The sequence below is a fragment of the Loxodonta africana genome, chromosome 5 (assembly GCF_030014295.1).
Source record: "Loxodonta africana isolate mLoxAfr1 chromosome 5, mLoxAfr1.hap2, whole genome shotgun sequence".
NCBI lineage: Eukaryota > Metazoa > Chordata > Mammalia > Proboscidea > Elephantidae > Loxodonta > Loxodonta africana.
Window position 1 is genome coordinate 46609140 of NC_087346.1, and position 18436 is coordinate 46627575.

The 18436-nt window shown below is 37.5% G+C and overlaps 2 protein-coding genes across 2 annotated transcripts in view; both read left to right on the forward strand.

The window, feature by feature from the left end:
* Nucleotides 1-18288, forward strand: part of LOC100664177 (sodium/hydrogen exchanger 9B2-like) — a 32853-nt gene extending 14565 nt beyond the window's left edge. Inside the window, exons 2-4 of the mRNA XM_023548543.2 lie at nt 208-316; nt 2763-2899; nt 14111-18288. Of these exons, the coding sequence (XP_023404311.2) occupies nt 208-316; nt 2763-2899; nt 14111-14323 (459 nt within the window). The 3' untranslated portion in view covers nt 14324-18288. The remainder of the gene's footprint in view (nt 1-207; nt 317-2762; nt 2900-14110) is intronic.
* Nucleotides 1-18436, forward strand: part of LOC104845941 (3-hydroxybutyrate dehydrogenase 2) — a 148769-nt gene that overhangs the window by 70439 nt on the left and 59894 nt on the right. The gene's annotated exons all lie outside the window — the stretch shown is intronic.

The window sequence follows — 18436 nt, forward strand, 5'->3', positions numbered from 1 at the left end:
GCAAAATCACATTATATAATATCTTAACTGTGTAAGAAGTGTCTCAGGCAATTTTTTTGTTCTATTATATAGCTAACCTCCTATTTATAAAAAATGCAAATAAAAATAAAGCCTACCTTAGGTCAAACTGACTCAAATTTCCAATTGGTAAAACTTTGTTACTTATTGTGTGTGTGCATATGCGTGTGTTATTTGTTTTTCTTTTAGGCAGAAGTTGAAAAAATAATTGCAGTTGCCTGGGACATGTTTCAGCCCCTTCTTTTTGGACTGTTTGGAGCAGAGGTATCTATTGCATCTCTCAGACCAGAAACTGTTGGTAAGAATTTCAAAGTACACTTTTGAACTAAAATCTTCTCTTTCTACATTCAGTTAAAATCTCTTTAGCAGGCATGTGTTCAGGGGTTTCCATTATCACAATTATATAAAAAGTTTATTACAGGTATAGTCATGATCTAAGCCTATTAGACTAGTTGGTTAGAAAAGAATGCTGGTAAATCCAAGGCAGTGAATGTCACACCTTTCATATTGTTGTTCCTTGTAAAGATGACGCTACTGACCACTATCAAGATATTACAGGCTTTAAAATTTTTCTTCCAATGATGTTATTTTTCATCTAAACTTGTTCTGACTAAGGGCCAGAAGTTTAAAACAACTGGTCAGTTCTATAATATGTGCCCATTGAATAGAAATGTTTGTTGACCCATCCATTTCTTTATTCATCCATATATTACAAGTCATCATATTACTACTGTCTTGATTCATAGCAAAACACTTGAATATTAACTTGAACATATACTCATGATCACATTCTTTAGTCCTATCACAATATTCTTCCATCCATGCTAGGGACCCCATCCTCCGCCACGTCCTTCTGAATCTCAGACAAGAGTCCTTCACTTTCGCTCATACATCTTCAAATACCCTTAGTTTCTTCCTCTTCAGAATTTAAACAGTCTCTAATCATTTCTCTCTTAACAAATATATATCCTTTTTCCGTTTTCTGTCTGCCAATTTATCCTTCCCTCATTTCACCACCTTCCCCCAACTACCACACTACCTCTCTCTTCTTTGTATATACTTTTTAAAAGAGGTAACTACATTCCACTTTTCCACTTCAACTCTCATTCACTTTTTCAGCACACTTCAATGCAGCTTCTGCCCCACCACATGGCCGACCTTGCTCTCACCAAGGTTATATTGCTGAATTCAATGAATACTTCCCAGTCTTTATTTTACTTGACGTCTCAGCAGCATTTGATGTTATTGACCTCTTTAAAACACACTTTTATGTGAATTCTGAAACTTCATGTTTCCCACTGGCCTTTGTAGTCTCCTTTTTTGGGTTTTTTTCTTTTAACGCTATATATGGTTTAGATATTGCTCTTCATTAAAGATCTTTCCAGAGCACCTCCTATTCTCCCTCTGTATCTCTTCTCAGGACTTCCAGTGGCTTTAATTATAAACTATGTAATTCCAAAATATTCATCTCTAAATTAAACTCAATATATCTAAAACTCACTCATCATCCTGTCCCCAAACCTGCTCCTCCTTCAGTGTTCCCTTCTGGGAATGGTGCCATCTCTTTTGTATCTTGTACTTCAGGCAACATACACTTTTGAATACCTACCAACATGAAAGAAATACACTTCAACAAAGAGCCACAAAGTCTTCCCATAAAGAAACCCTATTGCAGATCACAACAGATCATCCAGCAAAGTCTGTCTGGAGTTTTACCAGCCCTCTGAACTTGGAAAAGTAATTTATCCTCTCTGAACTTTGGTGTTTTTTTTTTGTTTTCTGACTATAAAATGAGAATAACAGTAGCACCTACACCACAGGTTGTGTGGGTTAAGTAAAATTGTGCGTTTAAAGCTTAGCACAGTAACTGACACAGAGTAAATTCTCAACGAATGTTACTTTAAAAAAAAAACCACCCTATTACTCAGTAGTCACATTAGCTGTGTCTTTCTCAGGTCCAGGAGCCTACAGCTGCCCTAGCCAAATCACTTATTTTATAAATCAAGATGAAATTATCAATAAAGTGTTCTAAACAACTAAATTAAGTAGCTGTATGTCATCCAGGGCTAACATGCTGTTAGGATACACCAATATGGTGAAACAGTTGTGTACTGCCAGGCCCATTCTCATTGGTCATTGCACAGCCAACTCCATTCTGATTGGCTGATAAATATTTTGACTATCACCTCTGGTCTTTTACTGTATAAAGAATTTTAAACCTCATTGATGAAGGTGTTAATTTTTCCCTTTTCTGCACCCTTTTATTGGTTTATTTATACTGCACTTACCACATAGTATGTGAATTCATCGTTTATATTTTTGTCTTCCTCTGACTTTGATGCTCATAAAGGCAGAGTCTGTACATTATACATCTTTTTGTACCCAGTGACCAGTTCAAAGCCTGTCATGCATAATTATCACTTAATAAATTCTTGTTAAATAAACACATGGAAGAAAGTGTAGTTCTTGCTATAAAGTATAAGAGATATAACATATCTCTTTTGTAGAAATTCAAATATGTTTAATTTCTAATTTTAATCTAGGGAAAATATCTTATTTTAAGCAAGTGATCTGACTGGTCCTTAATATTGATTTTTAGATAAATTATGCCTAACCATTTTTATATTTTTAATTTTTTAATGTTCTTTAATTATTTCTGTTGGTAGTATTTTGAGTCAGTAACCATGAAATGTAGTCTCTCCTGCAGTGTTTCATTATTTATAAAAATTGAGTTTTTCTTACAGGACTTTGTGTTGCCACCCTGGGCCTTGCAGTATTGATACGAATTTTGACTACGTTTCTGATGGTGTGTTTTACTGGTTTTAACATGAAGGAAAAGATATTTATTTCTTTTGCATGGCTTCCTAAGGCCACAGTCCAGGTAATAATGGATAGGATGTATTAGCATTTTAACTTCTATTTCTATACAATACCTTGAAATGTTAAATGAAAGAGCTTATTCAAGTTTGGTGAAAATAAGTGATTGAAGTTTGATTTATGAAAATAGTTTATACTAATCTACTCTTTAGATGTTTTATCTGTAGTATATTGATTACTTAAAATATGATGAGTTATTTAAATTTTTTTTAGATCACCAGGGTACAACTAAAAATCTAATAAATCCCTGCACTACTAGAAAGCAGTAGTAGCAGGAAAGAAGGATTTGAATTTTTACCAATCACAGCTCCCTAAATAACCCAGAGGGATAGTTGTCACCCCTTTTCATTCTAATATCCCAAGAAGAGAGTGAAATAGAAATAGCATGGCCTATCTTAGTGGTTGAAAATACTTCAATGCCGATATAATTAATGATCAAGGATGCTTGGCTAGATTTTATATGTAATGGAGAAAAGAAGATTTATTGAAAACAACTCAGAAAATGGTTTATTCATTTTCTAGATTGTTAGTTGATTTTAAATTATTCAAACGAGTTTAACCTCCTGCCAAATGTTACATTCGTTCAACTTGACATTTGTGTACTCTCATGAGCAAGTGATTACAAAAGCACTTACAGATGAACCCCCCCAAAAAAACCAAACCCACTACCGTTGAGTCTGACTCCTAGCGACCCTATAGGACAGGGTAGAACAGCCCCATAGAGTTTCCAAGGAGTGCTTGGTGGATTCAACTGCCAACCTTTTGGTTAGCAGCTGTAGCTCTTAACCACTATGCCACCAGGGTTTCCACTTACAGATAGGTGCTTGAAATTATTGATCATGCATTTGTTAGAATACCCATAATTGCTAACTAAATTAAAACTGAATAGACTGATTTGTGGCAAATGTAATATATTCCTGTTTGCAGTATATCGTGTATTTTGAGACTAATTGTACCAAACAAGATTTATCTATTCCATCCCATATTTTTCAGCAGTTATTTAAGTATACAGATTTCTACTTTTATGGAATCAAAAATTAGTTGTTCTTAATTTGCGCAGGGAAATCCTGGTGGCTTAGTAGTTTAGTGCTACGGCTGCTAACCAAGAGGTAAGCAGTTCAGATCCGCCAGGCGCTCCCTGGAAACTCTATGGGGCAGTTCTACTCTATCCTATAGGGTCGCTATGAGTCGGAATCGACTCAAGAGCAGTGGGTTGGTAATTTGCACAGTGGGTAAGAGCTCGCTTGCTAACCCAGATGTCGGCAGTTCTTATTCACCAGCTACTCCCTGGAAACCCTGTGGGGCAGTTCTACCCTGTCCTATAGGGTGGCTATAAGTTGGTATCGGCCCATCAGCAATGGGGTTTTTATGCTTGTTAGTTTTGGAGAATGTGTTTGCTCAGTAATTATACAACAGATTTTGTGTGGCTATGGGCATGGGTATTATTCCAGAATAATTTCTCCTTTTTCTATCAGATTTCCAAAGATGTCCACTGCATAATAGTTAGGAGCACTGTGAAATTAATGTACAATAAAGAGAATAGTTTTTCCTTCAGAGTGTTTCTAGCTTTCATATGACTTCTGGTTACTTTAGCAGACAAATATCAATACAATGATTCCAGTAGCTTTGGTATGAACAATTTGCTATAAAATATTAAAATTTGAAAAATGGCACTTTGTTACCATGAAGGCAAATTGTAAAATATGGAAAAATATCCAGGAATGGGTAATGTTTGTTCTGTACCGTGCTGAAATTTTTTTTTCTCCTTTTGCCACTGATCAAAAAACAAGACTTTTTTTTCTGTATCAGTGTTTTTCAAACTTTGTCTGTAGCCTGCTATAAGAAATATATTTTGCATAACACTCCAGCTGTCTTAGTTACCTAGTGCTACTATAATAGAAAAATCACAAGTGGTTGGCTTTAAAAAACAGAAATTTGTTTTCTCACTGTTTAGGTAGGCCAGAAATCTGAATTCAGGGTGCTGGCTCTAGAGGAAGGCCTTCTCTTTTTGTTGGCTCTGAGGAATGTCCTTGTGTCACTTTTTTTTTTTTTAATAATTTTTATTGTGCTTTAAGTGAAAGTTTACAAATCAAGTCAGTCTGTCACATGTAAGCTTATAGACACCTTACTACATACTCCCATTTACTCTCCCCCTAATGAGTCAACCCGCTTCCTCCTTCCAGTCTCTCTTTTTGTGACCGTTTTGCCAGTTTTTAACCCTCTCTACCCTCCCATCTACCCTCCAGACAGGAGATGCCAACACAGTCTCAAGTGCCCACCTGATACAAGTAGCTCACTCTTCATCAGCATCTCTCTCCAACCCATTGTCCAGTCCCTTCCATGTCTGATGAGTTGTCTTCGAGAATGGTTCCTGTCCCCGGCCAACAGAAGGTTTGGGGACCATGACCGCCGGGATTCTTCTAGTCTCAGGCAGACCATTAAGTCTGGTCTTTTTTTGAGAATTTGGGGTCCGCATCCCACTGTTCTCCTGCTCCCTCAGGGGTTCTCTGTTGTGTTCTCTGTCAGGGCAGTCATCGGTTGTGGCCGGGCACCATCTAGTTCTTCTGGTCTCAGGATGATGTAAGTCTTTGGTTCATGTGGCCCTTTCTGTCTCTTGGGCTCATAGTTATCGTGTGACCTTGGTGTTCTTCATTCTCCTTTGATCCAGGTGGGTTGAGATCAATTGATGCATCTTAGATGGCCACTTGTTAGCATTTAAGACCCCAGATGCCGCACTTCAAAGTGGGATGCAGAATGTTTTCATAATAGAATTTATTTTGCCAATTGACTTAGAAGTCTCTTTAAGCCATAGTCCCCAAACCCCGCCATTGCTCCACTGACCTTCGAAGCATTCAGTTTATCCCTGAAACTTCTTTGCTTTTGGTCCAGTCCAGTTGAGCTGACCTTCCCTGTATTGAGTATTGTCCTTCCCTTCACCTAAAGTAGTTCTTATCTACTAACTAATCAGTAAATAACCCTCTCCCACCCTCCCTCCCTCCCCCTCTCATAACCACAAAAGAATGTGTTCTTCTCAGCTTATACTATTTCTCAAGATCTTATAATAGTGATCTTATACAATATTTGTCCTTTTGCATCTGACTAATTTCACTCAGCATAATGCCTTCCAGGTTCCTCCATGTTATGAAATGTTTCACAGCTTCGTCACTGTTCTTCATCGATGCGTAGTATTCCATTGTGCGAATATACCATAATTTATTTAACCATTCATCTGCTGATGGACACCTTGGTAGCTTCCAGCTTTTTTGCTATTGTAAACAGTGCTGCAGTAAACATGGGTGTGCATATATCTGTTCATGTAAAGGCTCTTATTTCTCTAGGATATATTCCGAGGGGTGGGATTTCTGGGTTGTATGGTAGTTTTATTTCTGTTTAAGAAAACGCCAGATCGATTTCCAAAGTGGTTGTACCATTTTACATTCCCACCAGCAGTGTATAAGAGTTCCAATCTCTCCCAGCCTCTCCAACATTTATTATTTTGTGTTTTTTGAATTAATGCCAGCCTTGTTGGAGTGAGATGGAATCTCATCGTAGTTTTAATTTGCATTTCTTTAATGGGTAATGATCGAGAGCATTTTCTCAGGTATCTGTTAGCTGCCTGAATATCTTCTTTAGTGAAGTGCGTATTCATATCCTTTGCCCACTTCTAGATTGGGTTGTTTGTCTTTTTGTGGTTGAGTTTTAAGAGAATCATATAGATTTTAGAGATCAGGCCCTGGTTGGAGATGTCATAGCTGAATATTTTTTCCCAATTTGTAGGTGGTCTTTTTACTCTTTTGATGAAGTCTTTAGATGAGCATAGGTGTTTGATTTTTAGGAGCTCCCAGTTATCTGGTTTCTCTTCGTCATTTTTAGTAATCTTTCGTATTCTGTTTATGCCTTGTTTTAGGGCTCCTAACATTGTCCCTATTTTTTCTTCCATGATCTTTATCGTTTTAGTCTTTATGTTTAGGTCTTTGATCCACTTAGAATTAGTTTTTGTGCATGGTGTGAGGTATGGGTCCTGTTTCATTTTTGTTGCAAATGGATATCCAGTTAGGCAAGCACCATTTGTTAAAAAGACTATCTTTTCCCCAATTAACTGACACTGGGCCTTTGTTAAATATCAGCTGCTCATATGTGGATGAATTTATATCTGGGATCTCAATTCTGTTCCATTGGTCTATGTGCCTGTTTTTGTACCAGTACCAGGCTGTTTTGACTACTGTGGCTGTATAATAGGTTCTGAAATCAGGTAGAGTAAGGCCTCCCACTTTCTTCTTCTTTTTCAGTAATGCTTTTTTTTTTACTTATCTGAGGCTTCTTTCCCTTCCATATGAAGTTGGTGATTTGTTTCTCCATCACATTAAAAAATGTCATTGGAATTTGGATCGGAAGTGCATTGTATGTATTAGATGGCTTTTGGTAGAATATACATTTTTACTATGTTAAGTCTTCCTATCCATGAGCAAGGTATGTTTTTTCCACTTATGTAGGTCCCTTTTAGTTTCTTGCACTAGTACCTTGTAGTTTTCTTTGTATAGGTCTTTTACATCTTTGGTAAGATTTATTCCTAAGTATTTTATTTTCTTGGGGGCTACTGTGAATGGTATTGATTTGGTGATTTCCTCTTTAATGATCTTTTTGTTGATGTAGAGGAATCCAAGTGATTTTTATATGTTTATCTTATAACCTGACACTCTGCCAAACTCTTCTATTAGTTTCAGTAGTTTTCTGGAGGATTCCTTAGGGTTTTATGTGTATAAGATCATGTCATCTGCAAATGGAGATAATTTCACTTCTTCCTTGCCAATCCGAATGCCCTTTATTTCTTTGTCTAGCCTAATTGCTCTGGCTAGGACCTCTAGCACATGTTGAATAAGAGCGGTGATAAAGGGCATCCTTGTCTGGTTCCCGTTCTCAAGGGAAGTGTTTTCAGGCTCTCTCCATTTAGAATGATGTTGGCTGTTGACTTTGTATAGATGCCCTTTATTATGTTGAGGAATTTTCCTTCAGTTCCTATTTTGCTGAGACTTTTTATCACGAATGGGTGCTGGACTTTGTCATATGCCTTTTCTGCATCAATTGTTAAGATCATGTGGTTTTTGTCTTCTGTTTTATTTATATGCTGGATTACATTAATGGTTTTTCTAATATTAAACCAACCTTGCATACCTGGTATAAATCTCACTTGGTCGTGGTGGATCATTTTTTTGATATGTTGTTGAATTCCATTGGCTAGAATTTTGTTGAGGATTTTTGCGTCTATGTTCATGAGGGATATAGGTCTGTAATTTTATTTTTTTGTGGTGTCTTTACCTGGTTTTGGTATCAGGGATAAGGTGGCTTCATAGAATGAGGTAGGTAGTATTCCATCATTTTCTATGCTTTGAAATACCCTTAGTAATAGTGGTGTTAACTCTTCTCTGAAAGTTTGGTAGAACCTCTGCAATGAAGCCGTCCGGGCCAGGACCTTTTTTTGTTGGGAGTTTTTTGATTATCTTTTCATTCTTTTTTTTGTTATGGGTCTATTTAGTTGTTCTACTTCTGATTGTGTTAGTTTAGGTAGGTAGTGTTTTTCTAGGAATTCATCCATTTCTTCTAGGTTTGCAAATTTGTTAGAGTACAATTTTTCGTAATAATCTGAAATGATTCTTTTAATTTCAGTTGGGTCTGTTGTGACATGGCCCACCTCATTTCTTATTTGGGTTATTTGTTTCCTTTCCTGTATTTCTTTAGTCAGTCTGGTCAATGATTTATCAATTTTGTTAATTTCTTCAAAGAACCAGCTTTTGGCTTTGTTAATTCTTTCAATTGTTTTTCTGTTCTCTAGTTCATTTAGTTCAGCTCTAATTTTTATTATTTGTTTTCTTCTGGTGCCTGATGGATTCTTTTGTTGCTCACTTTCTATTTGTTCAAGTTGTAGGGACAGTTCTCTGGTTTTGGCTCTTTCTTCTTTTTGTATGTGTACATTTATCAATATAAATTAACCTCTGAGCACTGCTTTTGCTGTGTCCCAGAGGTTTTGATAGGAAGTGTTTTCATTCTCGTTGCATTCTATGAATTTCTTTATTCCCTCCTTAATGTCTTCTATAACCCAGTATTTTTTAGCAGGGTATTGTTCAGTTTCCAAGTATTTGATTTCTTTTCCCTGATTTTTCTGTTATTGATTTCCACTTTTATGGCCTTGTGGTCTGAGAAGATGCTTTGTAATATTTCGATGTTTTGGATTCTGCAAAGGTTTGTTTTATGACCTAACGTGTGATCTATTCTAGAGAATGTTCCATGTGCACTAGAAAAAAAAGTATACTTTGTAGCTGTTGGGTGGAGTGTTCTGTATAAGTCTATGAGGTCAAGTTGGTTGATTGTAGCAATTAGGTCTTCCGTGTCTGTATTGAGCTTCTTAGTGGAAGTCGTATCCTTCTCCGAAATTCGTGTGTTGAACTCTCCTACTATAATTGTGGAGGTGTCTATCTCACTTTTCAGTTCTGTTAAAGTTTGTTTTATGTATCTTGCAGCCCTGTCATTGGGTGCATAAATATTTAATTTGGTTATATCTTCCTGGTCCATTGTCCCTTTAATCATTATGTAGTGTCCTTCTTTATCCTTTGTGGTGGATTTAACTTTAAAGTCTGTTTTGTCAGAAATTAATATTGCTACTCCTGCTCTTTTTTGCTTATTGTTTGCTTGATATATTTTTTCCATCCTTTGAGTTTTAGTTTGTTTGTGTCTCTAAGTCTAAGGTGTGTCTCTTGTAGGCAGTATATAGATGGATCATGTTTCTTTATCTGGCCTGAGACTCTCATCTCTTTATTGGTGCATTTAGTCCATGTACATTCAGTGTATAGATAAGTATGTGTTTAGTGCTGTCATTTTGATGCCTTTTTGTGTGTGTCGTTGACAATTTCATTTTTCCACTTACTTTTCTGTGCTGAGATGTTTTTCATTGTAATTCGTGTGTTCCTCATTTTCATAGTAATTGAATTTATGTTTACTGAGTCGTTATGTTTTTCTTGGTTTTTATTTTGAGTTATGGAAATGTTAGACCTCTTTGTGGTTACCTTGGTATTTACCCCTATTTTTCTAAGTAAAAACCTAACTTGTATTGTCCTATATCGCCTTGTTTTCCTTTCCATATGGCAGTTCTATGCCTCCTGTATTTAGTCCCTCTTTTTGATTATGTGATCTTTTACATAATGACTTCAATAATTCCCTGTTTTCAGCATTTTTTTCTTTTTAAATTTATCATAATTTGTTTTTGTGATTTCCATATTTGAGTTGATATCAGGATGTTCTGTTCTGTGACCTTGTGTTATATTGGTATCTCATATTATTGGTTTTCTGACCAAACAATTTCCTTTAGTATTTCTTGTAGCTTTGGTTTGGTTTTTGAAAATTCTCTAAGCTTGTGTTTATCTGTAAATGTTTTACTTTCACCTTCATATTTGAGAGAGAGTTTTGCTGGATAAATGATCCTTGGCTGGCAGTTTTTCTCCTTCAGTGCTCTATATATGTCATCCCATTGCCTTCTTGACTGCATGGTTTCTGCTGAGTGGTCTGAACTTATTCTTATTGATTCCCCTTTGTAGGAGACCTTTCTTTTCTCCCTGGCCACTTTTAAAATTTTCTCTTTATCTTTGGTTTTGTCAAGTTTGATGATAATATGTCTTGGTGATTTTCTTTTTGGATCAATCTTAAATGGGGTTTGATAAGCATCTTGGATAGATATCCTTTTGTCTTTCATGATGTCAGGGAAGTTTTCTGCCAACAGATCTTCAACTATTCTCTCTGTATTTTCTGTTATCCCTCCCTGTTCTGGGACTTCAATTACACGCAAGTTATTCTTCTTGATAGAGTCCCACATGATTCTTAGGGTTTCTTCATTTTTTTAGTTCTTTTACCTGATTTTTTTCAGCCGTATTGGTGTCAATTCCCTTATCCTCCAGGTCCCCCACTCTGCATTCCAATTGCTCGATTCTGCTCCTCTGACTTCCTATTGAGTTGTCTAATTCTGTAATTTTATTGTTAATCTTTTGGATTTCTGAATGCTGTCTCTCTGTGGACTCTTGCAACTTATTAATTTTTCCACTATGTTCTTGAATAATCTTTTTGATTTCTTCAACTGCTTTATCAGTGTGTTCCTTGGCTTTTTCTGTAGATTGCCTTATTTCATTTCTGAGGTCATCCCTGATGTCTTGAAGCATTCTGTAAATTAGTTTTTTATATTCTGCATCTGGCAATTCCAGGATGGTATCTTCATTTGGGAAAAATTTTGATTCTTTAATTTGGGGAGTTGTAGAAGCAATCATGGTCTGCTTCTTTATGTGGCTTGATATTGACTGCTGTCTCTGAGCCATCTATAAGATATTGTAATGATTTATTTTATATTTGCTCACTGAGTCGTATCTTGTTTTGTTTTCTTTCAATATACGTAGATGGGCTACTAGATTGCGCTGTCTTGATTGTTGTAGCCTTTGAATCACTTATGTCCTATTACCAGCTGGTTTGGGCTGTTACCAGATATATAAGCCTAAGAGTCCATTCAGTATTCTTGAGTAGAATCTGATTTTGGGTCAACAAGTGTGTGGTGTAGACTGTCACCTATTCAGTTAGAGGAGTAGTGGTGATAGTTGTGTACATCAGATTCTAGTAGCAGCAGGGGGCCACACTCTTGGGGGGCAGGATCGTGACAGGCTTCCCCCAAGTGCCAGGGAGGTAGGTGTGTCTCTATTCCTAAAGCACTTTGGCGGGTGGGCTCTGCACCTGTACCTTAGGCACCCAATGCATGTACCTCTACAGATTGGTAGGTATCACTATCCTCAGACCCCTATGGAAAGAGGCTAGGTGGTTTGGCTGGAGCTTCAGCCCTCAGTTCCCTGTTGTGGGTCAGTGAGGGCTCTGTGCAATAGGTAGAGATATCAGACCTGGGAAACTTGTCTTTCCAGTAATCAGCGAAAACAATTACAGTCAGATCACTATCAGCATTGCCTTTGCATTATAATAGCCACCTTGTTCCCTGTAGGGATGAAAACCCAAGACTATGGATCTCATATGCCTGGCTGGAGCTGGTTTTGTATTTTTAGTCCAATTTCAGGAAGTCAGGGAAGGATTTTTGGTCCCTGAGTTTTTTGTAGCTTCTTCTCTCAGGCCAGGAGAATGGGTTAGGAAAAAAACAAACAAAAAAACCACAGAGCACTTCACTCCCTGGCCCAGGAAATTCCAATGTTAATGAAGCCGACTGGGAAGGGGAGGGGATGGATGAGATAGATAGGAGAGAGTAGCACCCAGGAATATAGACAAAGTTACTTATCTTGCTTGGTGATGACTGTTTTATCTGAGGGGTGTGTAGTCTGTGTGCATTGCCTGGGTCGAGATTGCCCCCGAGGGTCAGGCCCATGTCCTGTGCTTGTGCTGTCTCAGAAGCCGTGGTCAGTTCCTCTGCTCCCAGTCCAAAGCCCAGCGCCAAGGTTCCCCGGCTGGGACGCTGCACTCCAGGCTCCAAAACCAGTCGCTGCCTCCCGGTGACTTCTCCTCCTGTCAGCCGCACTGCTGCGCTGCCTGCGTGCACTGGCTGGGCTTCCCCTGAGGTCACTTTTGGGGGCTCGGGCTGTATCCCGTGTTTGCGCCGTCTCAGGATGCCGTGCTCACCTCCCTTGCACCCAGTCCAAAGCCCGGCGCTAAGGTTTTCTGACTGGGACGCTGGCTCAAGGCTCCAAAAACAGTCACTGCTTCTCCGTGGTTGCTCGTTCTCTCGTTAGCCACGTCAGTGTGCAGCCTGCTTGTACTGGCTGAGTCTCTGTCACTCAGGTCAACTCTTTAGATCTGTGTTTGATAGTCAGGGTTCGTAGATTGTCATGTATGTGATCGATTCACTTGTTTTTCCGAGTCTTTGTTGCAAGAGGGATCCGAGGTAGCTTCTACCTATTCTGCCATCTTACCCCTCCTTGTGTCACTTTTTAACTTCTCTTTTTTGGCTCCTTGGACATCTCATGTGGCGTGACATCTATCTTTCCCAAACTGCACTTGCTTGCTTACTTCATCTGCTCTTTTATATCTCAAAAGAGATTGAACTAAGACACACTCTACACTAATATTGCCTCATTAACATAACAAAGAATACCCATTCCCAAATGGGATTATAACTACTCTAGGTGTTAGAATTTACAACACATATTTTTAGGGGACACAATTCAATCCAAAACACCAGCCAATACACAAATCCCAAAACATACACATACACTTACAGGTACAGAGAGAACTGAAAATATATTTTGCAGTGTGTACAGTTCTTGCCAAGAATCCATGAAATGTTGAATTAGTTAGGGTACAGGGTAAGCTTCAATAACAAAGAGCCCCCAAATACAGGGACTAAATGAGATTTTTATTTCTCTCTCGCTGGTAGTTCAGCACAGACATTTCAGAGCTGGCAGGGTGAATGCCATCCTCAGCATGTGCCTTCCATCCATGGGTCTAAGGTGACAATTCCAACTCTCAATATTTTCCATCCAGTGGAAAGGGGGAAAAGATAAGGGACATGCATGTCCATTCCTTTTCAGGGCACAATCTACAACTTGAACTTATCATTTCTGCTCACCTCTCAGTGGCCAGAATTTAGATATATAGTTACATCTAGTTACAAATGAGACTGGGAAAAAAAAAAAAAAAAGCTGCTACAAGCAAGAGTTACCAAATACCTAGTAAGATTAACTTGAAAAAGTTCCTGAAGGTACCCCCCACTTTCATGTTTCATGATGTTTAACAGTTTAGCCTCTAAAGCAATACATACTCTTACATTTTTAGCCCAAATCTAAAACTTCACCATCTTAGAAGAAGTATCACTGTATTCTTTCCTCTTATTTTTTCTCAATTCCAAATTTTTAAAGATAAAAGAATAAGGTAATCAGTAACAGTCATCTTTATTCAGGAGAAATTTAGTATGCAGAACTTAATGTTATATTGTAATTGATATTGTGAGTCTGTATCTGCCTAGTGTTGTGAAATTCATTTGTCTGATATTTATGTAATCCTGCCTTATGCATATAAGTGCATATGAATCATCAGTGTCAGATAATCAAAACTAACTGCAGTACACTTTGAAAGAAGGCTAAATAGAACTGTCTTAGTTGAAAAAAAAACAAGCTTTTTTTAATGATTAATTCACCTTTTTTATATGTGTTTGCTGTACCGTATTTCCTACTTTACCCTTAAACTTTTATAGGCTGCAATAGAATCTGTAGCTTTGGACACAGCAAGATCCCATGGAGAGCAACAGCTAGAAGACTATGGAATGGATGTGTTGACAGTGGCATTTTTGGCCATCCTCATTACAGCCCCAATTGGAAGTCTCCTTATTGGTTTGCTGGGCCTGCTTCTCCAGAAAGATGAACATCAAAATAAAGATGAAGAAGCTGAAGGAGAGACTTCTGAATAAGTTAATAGAGGTGAAAAGAGAGAATGCTGAATATAGTAATTAGAAAGCTGCTACCAGAGGCTACTTTATCAAGATGGAAGTTGAAATATGTAATGTTTAAGCTTAAAATCTAGTAGAACCGTAAGTGTGGTTATTTCTTTACGATGGTGGTAACATTCTACATCTCCAATCCTGATTTCTCTATGTTCTTTTTTTTTTCTTTTTCAAATTCTCCTTCATCGTGTATCTTTATTTTTTATAGAGACATATCTACTTTACTGTGCTACCATAATTTAAAATTAACACGAGGAAAAATGAGTTCACTTATTGGCCAACAGCTTGCCCTGACTTACAGTTACTGTCACAGTTTCATGATTCACAGTAAGTTGGACCCTCATGCTTTGAATTGGTTTTTGCACCTCTTTTTTTTTTAAAACACCATAATGCAGTCCTTCATCAATTCCTACCCACTTTCTCCTTATTATTCTGCCTCTTCTCTATTTCTGTTTCATTTACTACTTTTCTGAGAATTATTGTAACTGATTAGTCCCTACCAGATTTTTTAAGTATATAAATATTTACGTTGGTTTTTCCTCTTGCCCCCAGGTAGATGTTAAAAGACTTTATCCTGTTCCCTAACTGGCTAGACAGAGTCCTCTGTTCCAGTGGCCCAACTGAGAAATTTATTCTATCACACCTGGTAGCCTAGAAGTCCAAATTCAGGGTGCCAGCTACAGGGGAAGGCTTTCTGTCTCTCTGGAGCCTGGAGGAAGTTTCTTCTCATCAATCTTCGCCTGGTCTCAGTGCTTTTCAGCATGCTCCTGGCTGTTCTTTCTTGGTGGTAGGAGGACCCATGGTTCCCTGCTTGCTTCTCTCTTTTATATCTCAAAAGAGATTGACTTAAAACACAACATAATCTTGAAGAATGAGTCCTGCCTCATTAACATAACTGTTGATAATCCCGCCTTACTAATATCATAGAGGTAAGATTTACAGCACATAGAAAAATCACATCAGATGACAAAATGGTGGAAAATCACACATGCTGGGAATCATGGCCTAGCCAAGTTGACACATATTTTGGAGGGGCACAATTCAAGAAGTGATGGAGAAGTTGGCAAATCTCTCCTCTTACATTCCCTTGGTGATGGCCACACCTAGCTATGAGAAGACTGAGAAGTATCCTCTCTGGTTAAGCATCCTCATTCCTAGGAGGAACAAAGGATTAGATTTGGAAGCCAGAGGTGTTGGATGTTACCATCACTTAGTAATATATTCTTGCATCTTAACAAGGGCCTTCTGAAGAAAGTGACTTCTATGGCAGGAATTTCAGACCTTGTGACATGCCAGCAGAGATTAGAAGAAAGTCTTATCTGCATAGGTCACATTCGTATCCCTCTTATACAAAAGGCCCTGTCTAGATTTGTGTATCACCCATAGTTTCTCTCCACTTCAGGTCATCCCCTGCCTAGTTGTAGGAAAAATCATATTCATATACAACTTATATCATGGTCAATGTTTACCTGAAGTATTTATTTGTATCACATCTGAACTCTTTAACCTAGAATTCAAAATTCATTCAGATCTTGATGTAGATATTAAATGAGTGAATGATGACTATTCTAATCTCACCAAGCTTATTTGCATAAAGCTTGTCCACTTCTCTCCTTTTATTAGACTACTGGGCTTCCATTTCTACCATGGCCTCCACCTCTATTCAAAAGTTTGAATAGTTTAATATTCACCTCTTCTAAACAGGTTTTCTTTTTATGATGTCAGTTCAAATCCACCAGGGCACCCCTTGGAAACCCTGTGGGGCAGTTCTACTCTGTCCTTTAGGGTTGCTATGAGTCAGAATTGACTTGACAGCAACAGGCTTTTTTTTTTTTTTTTTAATCCATTATATTCTTTAAAAATAGCAGTGATTTTTTTTCTTATTACGGAAGTAATACGTTTTCATTGCAGAAAATTCAGAACACAGAAATGTACAAAGAAGAAAACAGAAAGTACTTTTCTCCAATTTCATTTATTTTGTTGTTGAGAATATACACAGTGAAAGATAAACCAATTCAACCATTTCTGTATGTACCATTGAGTGATATTACATTCTTTGAGTTGTGCAGCCATTCTTACCCCTCCTTTTTCTGAATTATTCCTCTCCCGTTAACAGAAATTCACTGCCCCCTAAGGTTCCTATCTAATCTTTCAACTTGCTCTTGTCAATTTGATCACATATAGATAGTCCTTAAAGGACCGTAATGCTCAAGGCAGGCATTTTTTACTAGTTAAGCTAAACTATTTTTGGTTTTTAAGAAGTCTTCAGGGATATTTTTGGTTTAAGGTTTAAAGATTATCTCAGGGCAATAATTTCAGGGGTTCATCCAAGCTTTATGGCTCTAGGAAGTCTGGAGTCCGTGGGAATTTGATATTCAGTTCTACATTTTCCCTCTTTTAATCAGAGTTCTTCTATAGAATCTTTGATTAAAATGTTCAGTAATGGTAGCTGGACACCATTCAGTTCTTCTGGTCTCATGGCAAAGGAGGCAGTTATTCACTGAGGCAATTACCAACACATTCCATATCCTCCTTCTATTCCTGATGCTCCTTCTTCTTCTGTTGTTCCAGGCAAATAGAGAGCTATTGCTGTGCCTTGTATGGCTGCTTGCAATCTTCTAAGACCCCAGGCACTATGCAGTAAACTAGCAGATAGAACAGAAGCGTGAAACATGTTATTAGGCCAATTAACTAAGATGTCCTGTGAAACCATGACCCTAGACCTCCAAACCAAGAAACCAAATTCCATGAGTTTTTGGTTGTACATAAACAGCCTCAGCATCTACTTTTTTTTTTTGTCGTTGTAAATATGTCACAGAACTTCTGCCAATTCAACTTTTTATAGGTATAAAACTTATTTGCAGCAATTACAGTAATCAGCTGTGCAACCTTATCCTTAATCAACGTGATATTTCATTCACCATTAACCCTCTCCCCGTTTCCCATCTCTCCTACCCCTTGTAACCACTAATAAACTTTGTTCTCTATATTTTCGTGTCTTTTTATATAAGTGAGGTCATACAATATTTCTCCTTTTGTAATTGACTTATTTCACTCAGAATAATGTCTTCCAGCTCCATCCACATGGTAGCATGTATCAAGACGTCATTTCTCCTACTGACTGAGTAGTATTTCATTGTATGTATATACCATATTTTCTTTATCCATTCATCTGTTAATAGGCATTTAGGTTGTTTCTACCTTTTCGCTACTGTGAATAGTGCTACAGTGAACACTGGTGTACAAGGCTTTATTTGAGTCTCCGCTTTCAAGTTTTTTGGAATTCCTGGGTCATATGGTGGTTCTATTTTTAGGTTTTTGAGGAGCTGCCACACTGTTTTCCACAACTGCTGTACCATTTTGTGAAAATAGTCTTAATGTAAACATCTATTTTATTTTGATTATTTTAAATTTTATTCTTGCAGCTTTGGAAGGTGTATTTATTTTTAGAAGATATCACATCCACAGAATTAATTGAGTGAAAGACAATTTTATGTATGACTTTTATGGAGATATATAGATTGAAGAATTCTGTTGCATGTAATGAAGGCTAAGTCTTCAAAAAGTCATTTATTCATGTGGTAACAGTCAAATATTAATTTTTCAATGAATAATAAAGATCCTTGCCTTCACGGAGCTTACATTTTACATGACTAACTCAAAATTCAACTATATGTCAGGCATTGTGCTAGGTTCTGGGGATACAATGATGAACAAGATAGTCAAGGGCTCTGTTTTCAGTGAAACTTGAATTCCAGTGGAAGACAAACTGTGTTTGACTCTGTGGGGTATACAAATATGAACAACATGGTACTTGCCTTCAAGAATTTTACAGGAAAATAAAATGTGTATTAGTAGCTGTAATGAATCTCTGAGTGGTACAAATGGTTAAGAGTTCAGCTGCTAACTGAAAGGTTAGCACCTCAGGTCCACCCAGAGGCACTTCAGAAGAAAAGCCTGGCAATCTACTTGCAAAAAATCAACCATTGAAAACCGTATGAAGCACAGTTCTACTCTGACACACACGGGGTCCCCATCAGTTGGTAATCAATTTTTTAAAATAGCTGTAATACAAATGAA